At 40.0% G+C, this 20,998-nt stretch overlaps 1 protein-coding gene across 3 annotated transcripts in view; it reads left to right on the plus strand.

Moving 5' to 3' along the window:
- ANTXR1 (ANTXR cell adhesion molecule 1) overlaps nt 1-20,998 on the plus strand; it is a 215,566-nt gene that overhangs the window by 14,612 nt on the left and 179,956 nt on the right. For all 3 annotated transcript variants that reach the window (XR_010021671.1, XM_063078500.1, XM_063078501.1), the window contains exons 2-3: nt 10,587-10,658; nt 15,242-15,313. Coding sequence is in view for 2 of the 3 variants with exons in the window: in XM_063078500.1 (XP_062934570.1) it covers nt 10,587-10,658; nt 15,242-15,313 (144 nt within the window). In the remaining variant the exon portion in view is untranslated. The remainder of the gene's footprint in view (nt 1-10,586; nt 10,659-15,241; nt 15,314-20,998) is intronic.

Here is a 20,998-nt window from a genome sequence, read left to right on the forward strand (position 1 = left end):
AAATTTTTTCAAAATACTTGAAAATATTGACATCAAAATGGAAAATATATTTGAAATAAAGTACGAGAAATAGACACGGTATAAAGGAAACAGAAGCAAGTAAATAGCCCTAGAAAAATTAAGAAGTCATAATAATGTTATCACTGAGGTTATGTAACAATATATAAAAATTAAAGAATGGATTCTCAAAAGAGAAAATGAAAAATGTAAATTTTGTATGCAAGATAGTAAAAATCACTCATACTACATTTACATTTACAAGAAAATGTTTATTTTTAGCTCCCAAACTCTTTGTTTCTTTCTTCCAACTCCACCTACTGGGTAGTAGAGAAATCCCTAACTTTTTAACCAATGTTGCCTTCCCTCACACCAGTAGAAACTAGGTATTTGAGGGAGACTGATTTGTTCTTCTGAGGAGGTCTTTTGGTTTTGGACCAGTTGGTTTCATGGTCTATCATGTATTCAAGGAACAGAAAATTTCAATACCAGGCAAACTCTTTCAGAAAACAGAAAAAGACAAACAGTTTCTCAATTCATTTTAGGAAGTTGGCATATATTTGATGTCGATATCTTCCAAAGATAACAAGTTTATACATGAAAGTTCCTACCAACTTTACAGTAAAAACTTTAAATCCTAAATTAAATACATTAAAACAAAACTAACAGTGTAGTAAAAAAAAAATAACACTCTAAGACCAAGTAAAATTTATCTGAGGAATGCAAGGGTGCTTCAGTATTTAGGAAATGTATTAAGATAACTCATTTATTTTGACTGCTGAAGATGAAACCCATATTATTATCTTAGCAGAATCTCAAAGACATCTCTCTGAATACTTAAGCATTCAAAAGATATAGAGGATATGAATAATAATTAATGAGGTTGATTTAATAAATAAAATTTTGAGCCCTACAGCCCGCAGAGAATAAACTTTCCTTTCAAATGTCCATGAAATATGTATTAGGTCACAAAGAATGCCTCCATGTATATCCCAAGGCACATTTTCCAGTCTCACATTCTCTGCAAAGTAACAGGAAATGAATAGTGAAGTACAGCAAAACTTCAGCTATCAGGAAAAAAAGTGCAGATTTTTATATTATCTTGTCATGAGAAAGACATGAAAATGAATATAGGAATTAGAAGAAACAAGACAGAAAGAAAATGACTGTCTAGAACAGAGGTTGGCAAGCTATGGCCTGCAGGCTGCTTTTGTAAATAAAACTTTATTGTAGCACAACCACATTCATCTTGTTCATGTACTGTCAACAGCTGTTTTTGGGCTACAAAAAAAACCAGAGTTGAGCCGTTGCCACGGAGACCATATAGGCCTCCCAACCCCAGGCCCCCAGAGCCTAAAATATTTATGGTCTGGCCCTTTACAGAAAGAGTTTGCCAACCCCCAGACTAAGAAAATATTTGCAACCCAGTAGAAAATGGGCAAAGAATACTGGTAACAGGGTCAGCTTTGTGGGCAGGGACCTGCGCCATTCCCACCCCACCCACCCCCTTTAGAAGGGCCCGACATTTGGTTCAGTGCTTTGCTAGTGCCATATTGAAATTCTTGAACAAAAGGCTCTGCATTTTCATTTTGCACTGGGTTCTGCAAATTATGTAGCTGGTCCTAATTAATACAAAGAAAATCAAATGAACGATATATATGAAAAAAATTCTGTGGCTTATAATTAAATACATTTGAATTAAACCTGTAATGAAATCAACTGGTCCTTCCTCTGCCCACCCTCGTTGCACAGCCTGATTTACCTTGATGTGGGGCAGTTGCCTCCCTGAGACCCAAGCATGAACCCCCCATTCTTGGCATCTGTATGTCTGGCTCTTTTCTCTTTGTAATTCTCAGTTAGCAGAGAGAGGAGGGCTGAGAGCTTCCTATCCCTCTGTCATATTGCCTATGCTAAGGCACAGATTTCCTTACCAAATGACACGAGAGGAAATTATATCTTTGCTATAATGTGATCTGAATTCTCCGAGTTTGGTTCTTTACCTGCTAAAAGAATTTAGAAAATCTCTCTTTTGACAAAGTCTTGCTTCCAAACCAATTATCTTGCTGCAAAATTATATTGTGAATCTCAAATATTAGCTGTTTTCCCTCTCTTCTTTGCATCACGGCTGGAAAAGTGAATCCCACACCCCTCCACTGGGGCCCGTGGTAGATGGATGCCTTAGACTGACTAGGGTGTGTTATATTACTTTCTGTGCAAATGCCAAAGAGAAAAGCACAGTAAAAATTTCAAAACATTATCCCCATTGCGTATGTAAAGATATTGCTACAAGAATGTTCATCACAATGCTGCTATAAAAGTGAAAAAAAAAAAGGAAGCAACCCGATGTACAGAAAGAAATTATATCAATAATAATGTATCTATAAAAGGGAGAAAATGCAGATGTTACAAGTGATGCTGGGGAAGACTACTTAATGAAATGAAAATTTGTTCATAACTATAATAACATTGGGTGAAAAGAGCAGGGACCACAAGCTATAAATATGCGTAGTGTATAGGACTGGGGAAAGGTCTGAAAGTAGAATCTCTATAGTGTGGGCAAGGATTCTGAGATGTGCGATGGTGGGTGATTTTTGGTTTTTTCCCTTTGCTTGTCTGCCCCCTTCCCTTGCATTTCCAACAGTGAGCATTTTGCTTTTGTAACACGATATTTTAAAACCTTCTCCTTTGGTGCCCTCATTCTGAGTCACTTCCTTCCAAGTGACAACATCCACAGTCACTCTCACTCGTGCTGTCGGCCCATCCCCCTTTTTATCTTTCCAGAGGATGCAAAGTGGCTATAGTGGCCTCATCTCTGTGAATCTGGAGAGTGTGAGAAATGGAACCACAGCTGTGTGTTTCAATTATGGGAAGTAACCTTTGGGCAACTAACCACTTGTCTGTGTTCTTAACAACAATTCTGTGTTGAATTTGCACCAAAAGTACCAATAGTTGATATCTGAAAATGTTTTTGTGCTTTCCCTGGTGTGTGGGGGTGTGTATGTATGTACATGTGTGTGTGTTGCAAAAGTCAAGGGAGTGGAGATAAAGGGAATAGATATTTTGTTACACGTAAAATGTATTTTCGATCATGACCCACAAGAAAAAAATACTTTACCTCTTGACACAGTACATACTTACATATATTGACCAAAAGTTTCACCTAGTCTTACTCTCTGTTACTTTCTGCAATCTATTTTGATATTTCAATTCTATTATATATATATATTTTTAAATGTTGGCAACATCCCACTAAATTGATTTTCCACATCACAAATAGGTTGCATCCTGCAGCTTAAAAATCATTGTTTTCATAGCCATCTGTTAGTTTGACTAACGAGAAATTTATCACAAGTCAGTGGGGTGAAGCTGGGCGTCCTGGGCTGGGGTCTCCACAACACAGACAGGAGCAAGGTGGGTGGCCCCAAACTCCAAGTACAGTGCTCAGTGATTGGGGTTAGGTCTGGACTGGTATTGGAAGGTGTTGGAGTGGAGGCAAGAGTCAAGGTCAAGCTTTGTGAGTAGGATGGAAGCTTGGCTGCGACCCCAGGCAGAGGTCAAGGAGGACAAGGGCTGAAGGCCTGGGTCAGGTTTAGGGCTCTGGCCAGTTAAGTGCAGCATGAGGCTGGGAGGAGGGAGAGGAAGTCCAAGGAAGAAGCTGGGGAAAGGAGGGCGGGGGCAAAATGGCAAAAGATCACAGAGTCTTTGACAGCAGGACCAATTGTCGGTCCCACTTAGTGGCACGTGAGGCTGCTGAACATGTCCATACCCTTCTAGGATTGGCTGAGAACCTGAGTGGGTCACCAATAACATCAGTGACTTCAGCAGGGTGGGGCTAAGGAAAAACAGGGACTGACAGTTTTATCATTTCCATCCTTAGAACCACTCTGCCCTTCCAGGATTAAGACTCCTAGGTGATGGTTCCAACTGCAAGCTTTCTTTTTCTCTTTCGTTATGTTGTAATCCATGCGCAAAAGAAGGAGGGACAACTCAAACTCAATTTGGCCCACTTGATTCTTTCTGACTCTGGTTGTATGTGTGGGTAATGGAAAGAGCCTGTGTTTTCTAAGGAGCTTAACCACAGGGAGGTTTGGAAACTCACATAAACACAAAAGAATGCATTTCAGAAAACAAGTCAGAATAAGATTTGGAATTTTTATTTTGCTCCTACTCTTTGCATATTAGACCCTTGGAAGTAACTGAACAGTAACCTGAGTGAGGGCAATGCCTGGTTCCATGCAAAATCCCTCACTGGGAGCACACAGTGAGTGCAAAGCCACAAAAATTTCTTGACTTCTTACCACATTCCAAACTCTGGAGAGAGCATAGAAAAATGAAAACAAATAAGAAACTCTAGAGTTGCTCCTAGCAGTGGCCATCTGGGACTCGTAGAGAGGACTGGTGGCTTTCCCTCCCCATGGTCTGGCGAGCCCTTCTCCAAAGCCAAGTCAGAAGATGGTTGAGAGGGCATGGACTCTGTTTTTGAGTGGGCCCAAGAGTACTGAATGAGGCTTCAAGCAGAGAATTCTGTAAGACTGTCTTCAAGTAGAATTTCTGGGAGGTTACTTGAAAACTTTTGCTGAGATTTATACTTGTGGAACAGAGGCACAACACCCTAAGGAGGACCTGGACCCTCTGCACCTTCCTGATACTAAGCTGGCCCATGGAATCTTCTGGGGCTAGAACAGCATTTGAGTCAGAATTTAACTGAGTCAAAGTCAAGGGCCTTTCACATCCACTAATTTCTAGAACGTGGCACTGCAACTCTCTGTAGCTATAGTTTCCCAGCAATTACGTGTTAAAAGCAATTCTGGAAAAAATAAAAATCCACAACAGAGTCCAATGGAACATTTTCTGGTACTATTTATTTATGGCTTAGCAGGGATTTTTATTTCTACCTTGCAGCTTTGGTAACAATGACTGGATGAACCATTCTGCCTGAAGATACCATCAGGACTCCATAGCTAGGATTTAAGGTCACTAACTCTTAAACACACTGGCATGATGAATGTACTTCACACATTGTAGAGTGGAGAGAAGCTGGAATTGGATCCACTCTCTGCCGTTTCCCAACCAACACCTGGCTTCTCCTGGCTGTGACCAGGAGTCCACTTAGGTACTCAGGGTTGAGAGGAAGTCAAGGGTCTGAACTACCCTGGGCCAGTTATTCTGGGAGTAGTAGCCCCTAGGGCAGTTTCCAAAGCAGAAAATCAGTCACAAGGCAAAGTGCAGGTGAGACACGCATGTTTCAATAGAAAATTCAGACTGAGTGAAAGACCCGGCTTATCTCCCTATGGGATAAGAGCAGGAGTCTGGTTGGGGTCCCAGTGGGTATTTTCCAGAGGTCCCGTGGATGAGGTTATTAGGGTTCAGGGACAGGAAGTTCAGCTGTGGCCAATGGGCGGTGGTGAGGCAGGGGAGAGGACTGTGGCACCAGGCAGGCAACCCCCTTCCACTGGGGATTTGGGGTGAAGAAATAGGAGCAATACTCCTAAGCTCACCTCCATGCTGAAACCATAAGCAGCTGACATGGGGCTTGGGGCTCCTTTCTTTTCCAAGGGGTGGTTTGATTTCAGGGTAGGACAAAGCCTGCATATATGAGTTAAGAAGGCTCAGTGTAAAGAGTAGGAGTCCAAGGTGCAGATCTGGTTTAGATCCAGATATCCCTGTATTCTCATGTCCCTTTTGTAGCTGAGGCCCCTTGGAATCCCAGGGTAACAGAGAAGACAGAGCCAGTTTGGTTCCCAGAATCTCAGAAAGTTGTGTTCACCTTCGATGCTGGAGGAAGTGGACTATGTACATCTTCCTATGTGTGGTTCAAAGGGGATATATTTTAGTCAAGGCTTAAATAATTGTGTAAAGAATGATCACTTATGTATATGAAACAAAAAACCCCAACAGTGAGAGGGCAGCTATTAGCAGAGATAGGATGGGACAAGCAAGCCTGTCAATACCTTCTGGCCTCAGTTTTATCATTGAAGTTTCATTTTCTTCTTGAGAAAATTCAGCACCTTCCCATTTGCAAGAAAGTTTTTGATGGATCTAGACATTTCTCAACACTCAAGGATATTGTTTTTGGACCTTACCCTATATTTAGCACCAACAAATCAGGTGAAGACCAAAATTGTATAAATTTTACATGTCAGAAAGAAGAATAGTAAAATGAAGTGTTTCAAGATAAAAGAAAGTGTAAGTAAAGGAATGTAAATTGATTTGTGGCTGTGAATAGGGCCAAGTCTTTAGAATAAAGAAATAGTAACCTGAAAGTATTTATTCTAAGCCCCTGCTCCTTAACCAGGGAGTCAAGAATAGTCTCTGAATTCTAGTTCAAGTCCCTATTTCACCAACACGTTGGCTCTCCTCCCAAAATAATTTTCTCACTTGCAGAACTTCTCAATTAATGAGGAAATCGAACATGGGGTGGAAGAAGTGTGGGATTCCTCTCTAATCATTAGGCATCTTACCCTACCCCTCAGTAACCAGAATTTTATAGATTAATTGTCCTGGTTATAATAACCAGAAGACGGCATTGCATTTCAGAAGTGGGTACGGATGGCCAGTGTTAAAGGAAATCTCTTGATTCCAGTGGGGAGGGGTTGTAGAGTTCCAGACTGGACTATAGATTATAGCCCGTCATGTGGTGCCTCTTCTGAGGCCCATAGACAGCATTGGGCCGTATCTGCCAGACCCTCACCCGGGACACCCAGGACCAGAGCATCTACCCCATGGCTGAAGGAGCACAGCCAGGACCAGTCTTTGAGATCTGAAGTATAGAAGTGAATCCTGTCCAGGAGAATGGCTGGCGTCCTAATGAGAGAGGCATTCTAAAGCTTTAAAAGCCCAGGGCTAGGATGTGCAGTTCTGGTGGGCTCTTAGGAGACTCCCAGCTATCATCAAGCTCAGAGGTCTATTGTTGATGATTAGGAAAGCCCAGTCACCAGGGATCTGTACTCTAGAATCATCAACCGATCTGGGAAGGCTTATCAGGTACACATAGGGTCACGGGAATAATTGGCTGGAGCCATCTGAGTCCCAAACCCAGGGTGTTTATCCAAGCTAAGGCAGAACAGGTGATGTCCAGTTGGCAGAAGATCAGGAGGCTTCCATGAGTAATAGAGGCTTCTCCTCTCCATGGTCTTTTTCTTCCATTCCACAAATAGGTAGATGCTGGGGAGGCAAATTTCTTTAAGGTCCTCTCAAAAGGAGGTTGAAAAAAGTGATTGCAACCCAGTATCAGAGGATGATGACAGGGAGATGCACACAGTGCCTTAATAGCATGAGGCTGAGGCAATAAGTCCTTTCTGTGTTGGTCAAAAGCAACAGGTAGAGACTGAGCTGAGTCTTGAAGAATGAGGAGGAGTTTGCCCATGTGGACAATGAGTGTCCCAAGCAGATGGAATATGTATAAAGGCTGAGAGAGCAGAACTCGAAGGGGTTGCTTTTGACAGGAGGGCCCCCACCCCATCTTCCACTGACTTCTTCCTCCTCTCCCAGCTCCTCACCCTTCCTCTATGGGCTGCATGAAACACTTGCTCTTCCCCAAGCACAGCCCGAGGATGTGCTTTCTTCCCTGGTCTTTCTCACAAGTTTTCCCCTCCTTCAAGATCCAGACTACTAAAGACCATCCCCTCTTCAGAGCCTGCACAGGCAGAGAGAGCCATTCATTCCCTGTCTGTGTTCCCAAAGCACAAACCCCAACTGCAGCACTTGTCACGACATATTACATTTTAATTCGACTGTGCTAGAACAGTACCCAGCAGTAAGTTATTTTTGCTACTTAATAAGAAATACAAAATCCCCTGCTGCTGATTATCCCAAATACTATCTCAAATCAGCCACAGTAGAGTTTGAGATTGGCACATGAAAATACAGTTATAATGAATATCCATCGTATGTGGAAAGATCCAGGATTGGATCCCTGTCTTTCAACTCCTTGTACGGTGCTTTTTATAAAATCCTAAAACAGTGTTCTTCAAAAAAGAACAAAAGATAACATAATAAATGCCCGTGATTTCTCCACATAAAATGAGCAAATGTTAACACGTTTTCACATTTGTTTTAGTTTTTTTTAAGGAAATAAGTGTACGTGTGTGTGCAGGTGTGTGTGTGTGTGTGTGTGTGTGTGTGTGTGTGTGTGTGTGTGTGTGTGAATATATTCACGTAAATTATCTACTGATGGATATTGGGGTTAGTTATAATTTTTTTCTCTTTTAATAGTGCAACAATGACCATCCTTCTACAAGATCCTCCCATACATTTCCTTGTTTGCACTGAAGAATATACCTAAAAATAGAGTTTCTGGTTATAGAAAATGCTTTATCTCTAACCTCATTAGGTATTGCCAAATTGCTCTCCAAGGTAGTCATATCAATTTCCACATCTACTAGCAATGTCTGAGCACTAATTTAGCCTGTATTCTCACCAGCACTTAGTATTGTTAGACATTTTAATTTTTGCCAATCTAAAGAATATGAAGTGGTATTTCACAGTTATTTAAATATGCACATCTGTACTTCCTAGAGGAGTTGAATATTTTTCCATATGCCAATTTGCTGTCCTTCAAGGGATTGCCTGATCTCATCCTTTGTCTATTTTTCTATTTTTTGCCTTTTTTAATATTTACTTGTGCCAATTACTTACATATCCTGGACACTAATCTTTTGCCTGTTATGTTTGTTGTGAACATTTTCTCTCATTCTTTTCTTATCTTTTAATTTGTTTGAGGTATCTTTTTGTCATTCAGAAATTTAGACATTTCAGGTAGTCAGAATTATCCTTTTCTAAAGGCTATTCTTTCTATGCTTTCCATATCTACTTTAAGAAACGCTTCAAGGACCTGAGGACATAAAAGTCTTCTACAATTCACTCAACAGATTTCAAGTTTTGTTTTTCCCATTACTTTTTTAATACATCTAGGGTTACATTTGGTATGAGATAGCAATCTAATTTTTTTCAGTGAGAAATCCATTTGTCACAGCATCATTTACTGAAGGGTTTATTCTCTCTCCTCATTTTGAACCACCTCTTTCACTATAGCCAGATCTCACATAGGTTGAGGTTTGGGCTCCCTAGTCTATTCCATTGACTGCTGTTATGTCATGTGTCAGATATATAGTGTCATTATATCTGATAGGACAAGCTCTCTAGCCATGTTATACTTTTTTCAGAATTGCCTTCATTACTTTTAAACCTTTATCTTCACTGTATTTTTAAAGTCAGTTTTTAAATCAGTTTTAAAAACAAATCCTTTCAGAATTTTTTCTAAAATTGAAGGTACACATTAACTTGGGGAGAGTATATCCTTGTGATACAGAATCTTTGTGTGACCATTACATATCATATCACTTTTGTATAGGCTGAACAAACATATCATTTCTAGATATGGCCCAGAGAAAAATGAATTCTCATTGAGATGGAATACGCCCAACTGGAATGAGAATTCTTAGGAATGTCGTACCCATGAAAAGGAAGGAAATCTGCTTAAATGTCTGTAAAATAGCTTGAAACAATAGCTGTATTTATAAAACACATAACTCTAGAATTAAAATTGAAAATGAGTGCATAAAAAAGTAAAAGTAATCAGAAGCCAGTGGAAAACGTTTGCAATACAAAACGTCAGAGCAGAAGGAGCAAGCTCTAATTTAGTTGCTAGCAGACAGGCAGAGCTCAGCTGAAACACACCCTGAAGTGGAAGGGAGGAGGCATCGCAGCTACAGAAGAGTGGGTTCGAGTAGAAAAAACTAACGTGAACTCCCTGCAACAGACTGAGTACCAGCACTGTGGAAAATACTTATAAGCTGAATTGAAGCTGTACGAAGTGGTACCAGTAAAACAAAAGTCAAACTTGGGAAATAAAGACACCCCTTTCAAATCTAAAATTCCATGATTCCATATGTCCCAGAGAAACAGTTTCTCTCTTTTTTTCAGTGAGGACTCCTTTTTAATTTAAAGACTGTATAGTTTTTCTTCTTTTGTTTATTAATATGGCATTACATTGCATCAATTACGTTAGATTTCCTTAAGCGTTAAACCATCAGTACGTGCCTGAAATAAACTCTACCAATTAATCATTATTCTTTTGGATTTCTGCTGAATTTGTTTTGCTAATATTTTATTTAGGGATTTTGCACCTATACTTACAAATGAAATTGGACTCTGGGGGCAGGGGTTGTTTGTCTTTCTCTGTTTTGTCTGTTTATACTAATTTCATTTAAATGAATTGGAATACTTTTTCTTCCTTAATCAGACATATGATTTAAATAGCACAAAAATAACTGGATCTTAAAGATTTGAAACTAATCTGTATATCTATTTGGGCCCAGGGTTTGGGTCTGTTGGTTTGTTTTTCAGTGTATGAGTATATGGAGTGGTAGCAGTGGGAGGTAGAGTAGGGGGAGTTCTTTAACAAAATTTTTAAGAACTCTAACAAAAATTCTAAACACCCTTTCAAATAATTTCAGAAGTTATAGAAGTTTCAGGTAATGAGCCACATTAATAGGCCAAATGTAACATAATATAATGTGAAGAGAAATAATAAAAGGTAAAGACAAGTGATCGCCTGAGTCAAGCAACATCTGCTTTTGTTTTCCTAGATCAGGAAGTGTGCTGCACCACTGGAATGAAATCTACTATTTTGTGGAACAGCTGGCTCATAAATTCATCAGGTGAGAAACATTCTGCATTTGCTTTCCGTGTAGTTCTCCGCCATGAGTAAAACCAGCCCATGCCTGCTACTAATTACTAACTACTTTTAGGATGCTTTTTGACAAAGGTGGACTCTCAGATCTTGGACCAGAGACTGTTTACTTTGTTTTAATCTTTGCCACATATTAGAATAACTCTTGGCATTTGTTATCACGAGGGGCCAGATTTGGTTATAAGACCAAAATTTTTAACATTCTCCCTCCCTTGTTGAATAATATATTCTTATCAAAGGATCATTAACATTTTTCTTGTACAGTGCATGACACTGGGTCACTTGGCACATTCCAGCTGGACTCACGTGTAGGGTGTATAGCGATGAGGGTGACCAACTTATCTTGGTTTGCCCAGAACGTTCCCTGTTTTAGCACTGGAAGTCTCATATCCTGGGAACCCTCCTTTGTCCTGAGCAAACCGTGATGGTTGATCACTCTAGCTATGTGCCCTGTCATGTAGAACCCTTGAGCATTCTCAATACTGCTTTCCCAGGCAAGGCAATGCACTTTTGAACATAGTCACTGTAAATATTGTGGGAGTCCTGGAGGGACTACTTTCCAGTAAGTACGGACACCCATTAGTGAAGAAGAGGGGGTCATTCCACCCTCCCTGTGTGCAGCCTACAAGGGATAACACAACTGTGACAGCTTTCATGGATGTGCCTGAAGCAAGTTGTCAAGGTCTTTGTAAAACTGGTCTGATCATTGTAAATTCTAACACAGCTCCACTTCATGCTGGGTGGCCTCCATAAAGTCTTCCAGTTGATATGAGTGACCATAAAGTTCTTCTTTGAATAAAGTTCTTTATCTCAGAATACAGTTTATCCTCCAAGCCCAGAGTAATCACAGGCATGTTCCCTCCAAATCCAGTTATCTGTCTCAACACCAATTGGAGACTCAGCTGCCTAACTAAGGGAAAGGGTTAGGAGGTGGCTACCCTGCAATGCCAAAAATCAGAACCTACAGCAAGAAGTATTTAAACCCAAATGACTGGGGAAACAGATTCTGAGAGGAGAGAGAGGAAGAAAAAAGTACAAGGAAAGGAGAGAAACAAATACACGGGTGGTGCTAAAAAAATTTTACGAGGATCATAGAAACTTAGAATTGAAAGGAACAACTTCCCAGCCTATCCTAGGAGGCATTCAGTAACTCAGCTTGAATGGCTCTGGTGAGAAACTGCTGCTTTTTGAGGCAAACAATCCCGTAGTTGGACAATTCCAGTTTTCAGAAAAGTCTTTTTGTCACTGAGCCATAATGTCCTTTCCTGCACCCTCATGCATTGGTCCTTTGAAGTGATAGAAAACGTACCTGCCTGCAGATGCTTGACGCTACCTGCACTGTCTCTATGTGCTCTTCTCGTCTTCTGTTCCCTCCAAAGCACAGGAGTCTAATGGAAAAGGCTTTGAAGTCAGGCAGATGTGGCTTTGAACCCAAGCTCCATTGAGCAACCACAGCAATTGCTTACCTTGACTGTACCCTAGTTTACATGTGAGGATTATAAAAAGAAAGCATGTGCAAACCAGCTAGCCCAGCACCTGGCTTAGAGTGGCCACCACAGCTCTCTTTCCCAGTTCCTTCAGTAGTTTCAGACTCTTTACCACCCTAGAATCAAAGAAAGTTAAAAGATGAGGGAACTAAGAGAACACTTAATCCAGTCCTCTTGCTTTATAGAAGAAGAAACGGAGGCCCAGAGAAGTTGGCATGACTTAATCCTGACCACGAGGCACTTTCCTCTGGTGGTCCCTTTGGGCTCCTTGGCTAATGAACCCCTCAAAGCACAGCACCAAGACATCACCATCATGCAAACTGTGTGAGGCAGGGACTGTATTTTGTTGAATTGCCGCAGCCCAGGTGCCCGTAACAGTGTCAGACACACAGTACATGCTCAATCAGTATTTTTGAATAAGTGAATGGATGGGTGATTTTTATTATTTATTAGTTTTAATAAATAGTCTGAGGTATCTGGCACTGCAAGGTGGAAATTTATTCAGCAACAGCGGTTAAAGCCAGTACATATGCCTCATTGCTAATTTCAGCGGAATCCTTCACATTTCCCAGTTTTCCTAATAATGATTCTAATTCTTCCCCACTTTCCTCAAGCCCCAACCCACACCTCACATCCATCACTCTCAGCAAAGAGCCTCACCTCCTACTTCACCAAGAATCTGAGAAAAGCAGACAAGAGTGCTGACCTCAAGTTCTAGTCCTCCTCCTAAAAGATGCATGTATGTCCTTCCCACCAGTCTCTGATGTCCAAGTATTCCTCCTATTTAAGACCAAACTCTCCATTTTAGTCCAATTTTATCCCATTGTCTCCAGTCTCCTCCAGGTCTTTGTTTCTCTCTTGTGTTTTCTTCTCCCTTTCTCCTGGCTCCTTCCCCACAGTCCACAGACATAAACTAACCTCTCCTGTCCCTTGTCCCAAATTGTTGATGACAACAAATCTCCCGATCATGCCTTCCTATAGATACTACCCCATGTCTTTACTGGTTTCTCACTAAAATATCTGTAAAGACTTATTGCCTCTATATCCTTACTTTTCATTCATTCCTTCACCCACTTCCTTCTGTCTCTATCCCCACCCTCCACCTGCTAGCTCTCACCAAAGCCACTAAGGATGTCCTGCAGGACAAATCCAGTGAGCACCTTGCAGTCCTGTTTGCTGCACCGAGGGGCTTCATCCAATACAGACTTCTCTCTCCTTGAAACTCTCTCCTCCACTGGCCTCTGCTTCTGCTTTCATCTCACTCACTGCCCTTAGCCAGCCCTTTAAATGTGGTTCTGGTTCTACATCTGGCTCACTTACCTTCTCGCTGCTGACACTTGCTCTGAACAGCTTTGCCCACGTCAGTACGCCCATGACTACCAAATTATGTCTCTAGCTTAGACTCATCACCAGTTGCCTCTTGGAGACCTACATTTCCCACGTTTCAAATTCATTCTTTCCAAAGCTGAACTTGATAGAAGGAAGGCAGTATAATGTAGTGGTTAAGAGCCCAAATTCTCAAATCAGAATGCTTGGTTTTAAGCCCCAGGTCTGCCACTCCCCCGCTGTGTAACATAGGGAAAATTGCTTCACCTTTTAGGGCCTTAATTTCCTTTTGTAGAAAATAGGAATAATAATAGTGATACCAGTCTCATAAAGTCTTTACAAGTTTAATGAGATCATACATGCAAATCACTTGTGATAGTGCATAGCACATAGTAAGAACCCAATAAGGTTGGCCATTATTATATTAATTTCTATCATTATGATTGCTATTATTATCATTTAGGACATGGCGTCCTACTGCCGCAGCACTGGTCAAGTAGTAGCAGGCAGCATGGTGTATAGACAGAGAACCGAGGTCTGTTTTAAGACACCAATATTCAATTCACTAGGAATTGCTTGGGATCCTACCAAGCATTAAACACCATGCTAAGGGTTTCCAAAGATGCATCATACATATGGTAATGAATGTACGCTTTATCCTGGAGGTAGTAGGAGCCATTGGAGGTTTTATAGCAGGTAAGTGACAAGATCTGATTTATATTTTAGGAAAATAATTCTGGGATCAGTGTGAAGAATGAATTGGAGCAGGGAATGATGATAGGCAAGGACACCAGCTGGGAAACAATTGCAGTGGTCACATGATTGAGGCCAAGGTCCTAAGCTAAGGGATGGGAAGGGGGCAGATTTGGGAAATGTTTTGGAATGTGGGAACTACAAGGTTTGGAGCCAGATTGGGAGTGGGAGGTTGTTGCATTGTGAAGAAATAGGTTGATGCTATAATGTGTGAACCAGTTGGCCGCCCAGAGAGAGCCCCATGGGATGGCATTCCATTGCTGAGTCCACTATAGTCTGATGGTCTATCTTGCAGGCTGAGAAACAGGTCCTCAGCTGAGAGTTGTTCTGTCTCCCAGAGTTTTCCGTTGACAATGCTCCTGAGCCAATTTATTCATTAATAAAGAGAAATATATTACCAAGTGGAATCGATATTCTGCACCCAGTCAGCATATTCTCTTCTTATAGGATAACCTCTTTGGAAAGCCAAGCAGAAATTACAAGTTGATGGTGAGCCTACTTTCAGATCAAAAGGAGCTCATGGTATGATGTTAATGGTTAATGGCATCGAGCTGCAGTAGTCTGAGACACTCTTCTCAGGATAGGATACATCAGACTGCTGTCGAGACACTGTCAAATTTTGTCTATCAGGATGCCTCTTTTTATAGAGGCCATGCAGACCAGTCCCTTTCTAAGGGCACACTTCTTCAGACAGAACACAGAGTGATGATGAATTTTATCTTTCTTACTTGTAACCCATAATCACTGAGCAATAGTGTCAGATCAAAAGTAGTCTCCAGGAAGACAGTGGGTCTTTTCTTTAGTCCACGGCTTCCAGTCTGCTGCTGGCTGAATACTCGTAGCAGCAGCTTAGGAGGCCCGCTTTGGGCTGTGGGCCCTCAGCTCTGGCAGCCATGATATAAAGAAAGAGCAGGTAGGAAGCCTGGAATGGAGTGGCATGCCACAGTCTTTCTGCTTGCCTAATAGAGTTTCTTTTCCCTTCCAGCCCACAGCTAAGAATGTCCTTTATTGTCTTCTCAACTCGAGGAACAACCTTAATGAAGCTAACAGAAGACAGGTAAGGTTACTTCTCATTCTTGCCATTAAAAAGTCCATCTCTCCTGAGTGGCTGTAAGATTTGTGTCCTAGTGCCAGCCTTGACCTGTCGATCATTTAATCTAATAGTTCTCTCTTTTAAATTAAGCCTTGAACTTTGCACGTGGGCCTTTCTGCTAGTTTACCCTGAGGTGACTTTTGATAGAATTTTCCGATGTTGATGAAATTTTATAAATGACTAAATCATGTTAAGATAAATCTTACATTTCATTGGTCTGCGAACTTGGAGCAAAACATTAGCAAACCAAATTCTTGGGGGAATGTATTTTCTTTTATTTAAATTAGATTTATTTTGTAGATTAACGTTTCAGAGATATAATAAGAGCACTGTGAGAGAGGTAAGAGCTTGAAACAGTATCATACATAATCACCAGAGAAGGGAATTGAAAGGGAGAGCTTATGGCACCACAGAATATAAGGAAATTCGAATCAAGTGTGGAAAAATGTTGTTGACATAAAAGGAGTAGTTAGACCTAGGTTAAAAAAAAACATTATTTTGGGCTTTACCACATTTTACTTGCAGATGAAACGAGCAAAACAGAGACATGTCATTTACTCATAGTTAGGATAGTACACTGAGGAGTGGAGAAGACGGTTTTTCTGCATTAATGACATGGCACACTTTTTAAAAAGTGATATGATCCATGTGAGGAAAGCACCATGGAGGGCACATGTGGGATTACTGGCAGATTTATATATGGACATGCTGGAAAAAGGAAAGGAGGATGGACAAGTCCAGGGAGGGCAGTAAGACTTCATCCTATAACATTCTTCTTATAGAAATGAAAATAGAGCAACAGGATGGAGTAAGGTTTTCTGGCTCAGGTCAGCAAATGTGAGCTAGTCCCCATTCTCCTCCATGCCTTTGCTTCCCATCTGTAACAAAAAGAGTGCTCTACCATATACAAGTTTTCAAATCCTGTCACTCCTTCAGCTGTATGTATTATACACATGCCTGCCATTTGAGACACACAGAAACCCCATTTAAAAAACAGGGTTTTCTGATTCCTTATTAACAGAAGGAGAAACTGAAGCCATGTCACCTTCCTAAGGACACCAAGCAGAACCCAGACCAGACCCAGGCTCCACGTTCTTTCCAGTTTACCTTGCTATCTTCTGTTCAACAGAGAATCATAAAATCCAAGAAGCCTGTATGATTTTCCTTCAATATTGGCCACGGATTTTGAGAAACTCTGAGGAAGTGTCTCAGCCATTTGCAAGACTTCTTGCTTAGTCTTCATATGATGCCATCCTCTATGCAGAGATGTCTTTTATTCAGGGATGGGGAGCTAACCACAGAGAAGGACCTGTCCTTCACATTATCCTATAACCCAAGACCTCCCAGTGTTGCTTCATGCTGACTCTACTCGCCCCATGCATAAGAGTTTAGCCAAGAGACCAAGCTCACGCATCACTTATAGAACCTTCGTGTGCTGCTGCTCACAGCCTCTGGGAAGTTGGGGATTGTATAAATAGTTATCAGAAGTCCTAGGCTTTCAGACACCTTTTGGTTTGTTATGGTTGTTGAAATTAGACATCCTCTGAATCTACTTGGAATCTAATTGTTTGTGCCTTAACTTTGCTACTGCTAGTTTCCCATGCCAAAGAGAAGAACAGAGGTCAGAATCCTTACTTTCCTAGAAACAGCATTTAATATGGGCAAAATGTGCATCAAACAACAGCCAGAAATGCCTCGCTAAAGGCCATGTGGGTTTCAGGTGGTGACTATGTGGCTGAGTTCAGGTCAGCGTGCAGTTCACTGACACATCCCCAAGCTTATCAGCCTACAGAAGAGATGCGAGCAAGCGATTACACACTAAAATACTTTCTCAGGAGACAGGCTAAAGGAACCAGGCTTTCAGATCTTCCAAGCTAGTCCTGTTTCTGAATTACATGACTTACAGTGCACTAGCTGGGCACAGGAATTATACATTTTTCTATATATCTCATTTGATCTTCACAATATCTCTATAAGACAGTAAAAGATCCGTTATAATACCTATGTAATATTTGAGGAAACTTACAGAGTTACAAAAATTGTTCCAAAAAAAAGACATGAATTAGCAGACTCTCATTTCAACAAGAGCAAGAGACTTTGGGTAAATCAAAGGAAATAACGTCAAAGTTGTATTTGCATCCAATTCTTGGGATCAAATACACGTAGGGGAAAACTACGGGAAGGTTGAAGAAATAGACTGCAAAATAAATATAGGTGTTTCTCAACTTATGGTGGAGTTATGTCCAGATAAGTCAAAAAATGCATTTAATGCTGGCAGCACAGCACTGTATAGAGTGTTAAGATTAGGTAAAGGATCTACAATTAGAATAGTAATACCTATCATTTGTGTCTTTTATCTGTTTAAGCACTTTACATATCATTTCTTTTTTTTTTTTTTTTTTTTTCCCGTGACCGGCACTCAGCCAGTGAGTGCACCGGTCATTCCCATATAGGATCCGAACCCGCGGCGGGAGCGTTGCCGCGCTCCCAGCGCAGCACTCTACCGAGTGCGCCACGGGCTCGGCCCTACATATCATTTCTTATTTATTCTTATATGATCATTGTTACTCCAATTTCTGATGGGAACTATACGGTCATTTGAATCACTGTTTTACATGTAATGTGCTGTTTTCCTCTAACTGCTTTCAAGATTTCTTCTTTATCTTTAGTTCTCAGGAGTTTGATTATGATGTGTCTGGACCTCGTTTTCTTTGACTTTATCTTATTTTGGCTTTGCTGAGCTTCTTGAATCTATAAACTTATGTCTGTCACCAAATTTGGGAAGTTTGCTGCCATTATTTTTCAAATATTTTTTCTGCTCCAATCATTTTATCCTCTCCTTCTGGGACTCCAGTGCAACAAATGTTACACCTTTTGGTCCTATTCCATATGTCCTTGAAGTTCTGCTTGTTTCTTAATCCTTCTTCTCTCTCTTCTTCCAGATTGGATAATTTCTACTGATCTATCTTCAAGTTCACTGAATCTTTCCTCTGTCATCTTCATTCTGCTGTTGAGTTCATCCAGTTAATTTTTTGTTACAGATATTTTGTTTTTCATTTCTAAAATTTCCATTTGATTCTTTTTAAAGTTTTTATTTCTCTGCTGAGAATTTCTATCTTTCCATTTATTTCAAGTGTGTTTATCTTTACATCATGGAGCATAGTTATTAAAGCTGCTTTAAAGTCTGCCTTATAATTCCAACATCTCAGAATTGGCATCTTAATTGTTCTTTCCCTTGAGAATTGATCACATTTTCTAGGTGCCTTGTATATGTCAAGGAATTTTAGAATATATCCTGAATATTTTAAATGTTATGTTGTTTGGAGTCTGGATCATATTTAAATCCTCTGGAAAAGGTTGGTTTTTTTGTTTTGTTTTGTTTTGTTTTGTCTGCTTCAGTAAGCAATCATCCTGGTTAGGTTCAGACCACAAGTTCTATCTCTTCCATGAGTAGTGGTTTCAGTGTCAATTCAATTTTCAGATTCTTTTGGATCTGTTCAAACTCCAAAGGTACATATGTGCAGCTCAGAGGTGAGCCTGGGACTTAATACAGCTTTATTTACAAAATTAGAGGGGTCCTCTTCTCCAGCTCTCTCCTCTCCAAGATCCTCCCCCAACACTGTCTGGTCCACTAAAGCTCCCCTTTCCAGGTCTTCTAGCAAGAAAAACGGGGTTTCTTTAGGAGTTTTGGCCACCCACACTGCTGCCATGTGGTCCTCCACTGAGGCTGCCCTTAAGGAAAAGCCAAAAGTAGTAAAAGAGAAATAAAAATGGTGACTCTCCTCACATTCTTTGAACCACAGGGGCCCCTTTTCCCAGAGGGGCCTAGAAATATGCGGATTTTCTTGTCCTTTTCGGTGGCATCCCAGGCCACTGCCATGCTTAGTCACGCTAAGACCCACCCTCAGGTTAAAGCCATCACAGAAAAGAGGGGGGAAAATCTGGAACTTACACTTGTGTGGGTCATTTCTCCCGGGTTTAACTCTCATCTCTGGTCCACCAGCTTTATTTACTTTTCAGTCTTCACATGACTACTTTTTGATTTTATCCAAAGCTTTTTGTTGTAATCAGCAAGAGATACAGGGAGTAGCAAGCATACTCTATCTTGACTGCTGTTACTTCAGTTTTACAGATAAGGACACTGAGGTTCAAAGAGTTAGATAACTTGCTGAGGTCAAATAACTAGTAAATGGCAGAACTAGTATTCCAATTCTGGATTCTAAATTTGATCCAACTCATACACCATGCATTACATCATGTTGCTCTTCCAAGATATCTTAGCTTCATCAATTTAAACAACTGACAAATTGTAACAAATTTTGTAGGTTCCTTCATTAGCATAATAGAGTGTGTAATTTCAATTTAAGTGCTGGTAGAATAAAATAATTTAATGTTAACTACTACATAATTCCTTGAAAACTTCAAGGATAATCTTGTTCCTAACATTAATTGAAATACTTTAAATGTTTCATCATTTGGAAATGAGATCATGTCAAGGAAGTCCAATTATTCATTTAAAAGAAATCAGGAAAACATGTTCAATTTAACCAAATGTATTTTTGCCATCTATTAAGCTGGCCATTTTTTTTTTTACCTACTAGTACAGTGAAATTCACTAAAAAGATGTTTTAATATTGTATTATTTTTGTATTTCTGGTTATACTTAGTTATGATATATTGTTTTAATGTACATCTGCATTATATTAGTATTTACTATCCCTACCATAATTGTGACTGGGCTGCCATTGTCCTTTTTATGATGACCTTTATTTTTAGTATTTTTAATTATTTTTTTCTTCATTTAAATCATTGCTTCTTCTAGAATTTATTGCAATGTAAGCTATAAGGCCAAGGTTCAACTCTTTTTCTCCATCTGATTAGCCAGTTTTTCCAACACCATTGTGGAATAATCTTCTACCAACAACTTGAAAAGTTAAACTCTTTGATAGACTTGGGTCCATTACTGGGTTTTCTATTCTGTTGCTAATCTGTTCTGTTTTTCTGTCTGTTTCTATACTTGGACCACATTGTTTTAATTAATTTTAACATCTGGAGGACCAGTCCTTTCTCATTTCTAATCTTGGGTGAAAATCTCCTTGGTCTTTAGTGGATTTTTCCAAGCACATGCATTTAAAATAATATTTTATGTTCCAAAATATTCTTGGGATTTTCATTTGAATTGTATGAAAAGTACAGATTAACTTTAGCAACAGTAGCACTGCATTTTTACTATACCTATTTTCTTATTTAAAGATCTATCACTTCTCTGTCCCTCAGTAAGGTTTTGTTCTTTTCTTCAAGTCAGTCTCATACAGTATTTGTTAGCTTTATTCCCAGGCATTTTAAAGTTTTGCTTCCATTGTGAATGAAATGGGTTTTTTTTTTGTATTTTCTAAATTGTTATTGTTCACTATAGAGCAGTGAGCCTATAGTTTGTGGTCCAGGGGCTTCAATTGAATGACATAAAATTATTTACAAGAAATGTGCATGTTGGTGGTTTCCTATAAAGAGAGCATGTAATTTGCATCAGAAAAGGCCTATGACTCCCTCCCCCCACCTCAAAGAAAAGCTCAAGAAACACTGGTTTGGGGAGAAAACTATTGGTTTCGTAGATTTATTTCTTATCCCACCATTTTAATGAAATGTATT

The sequence above is a fragment of the Cynocephalus volans genome, chromosome 14, assembly GCF_027409185.1.
Source record: "Cynocephalus volans isolate mCynVol1 chromosome 14, mCynVol1.pri, whole genome shotgun sequence".
NCBI lineage: Eukaryota > Metazoa > Chordata > Mammalia > Dermoptera > Cynocephalidae > Cynocephalus > Cynocephalus volans.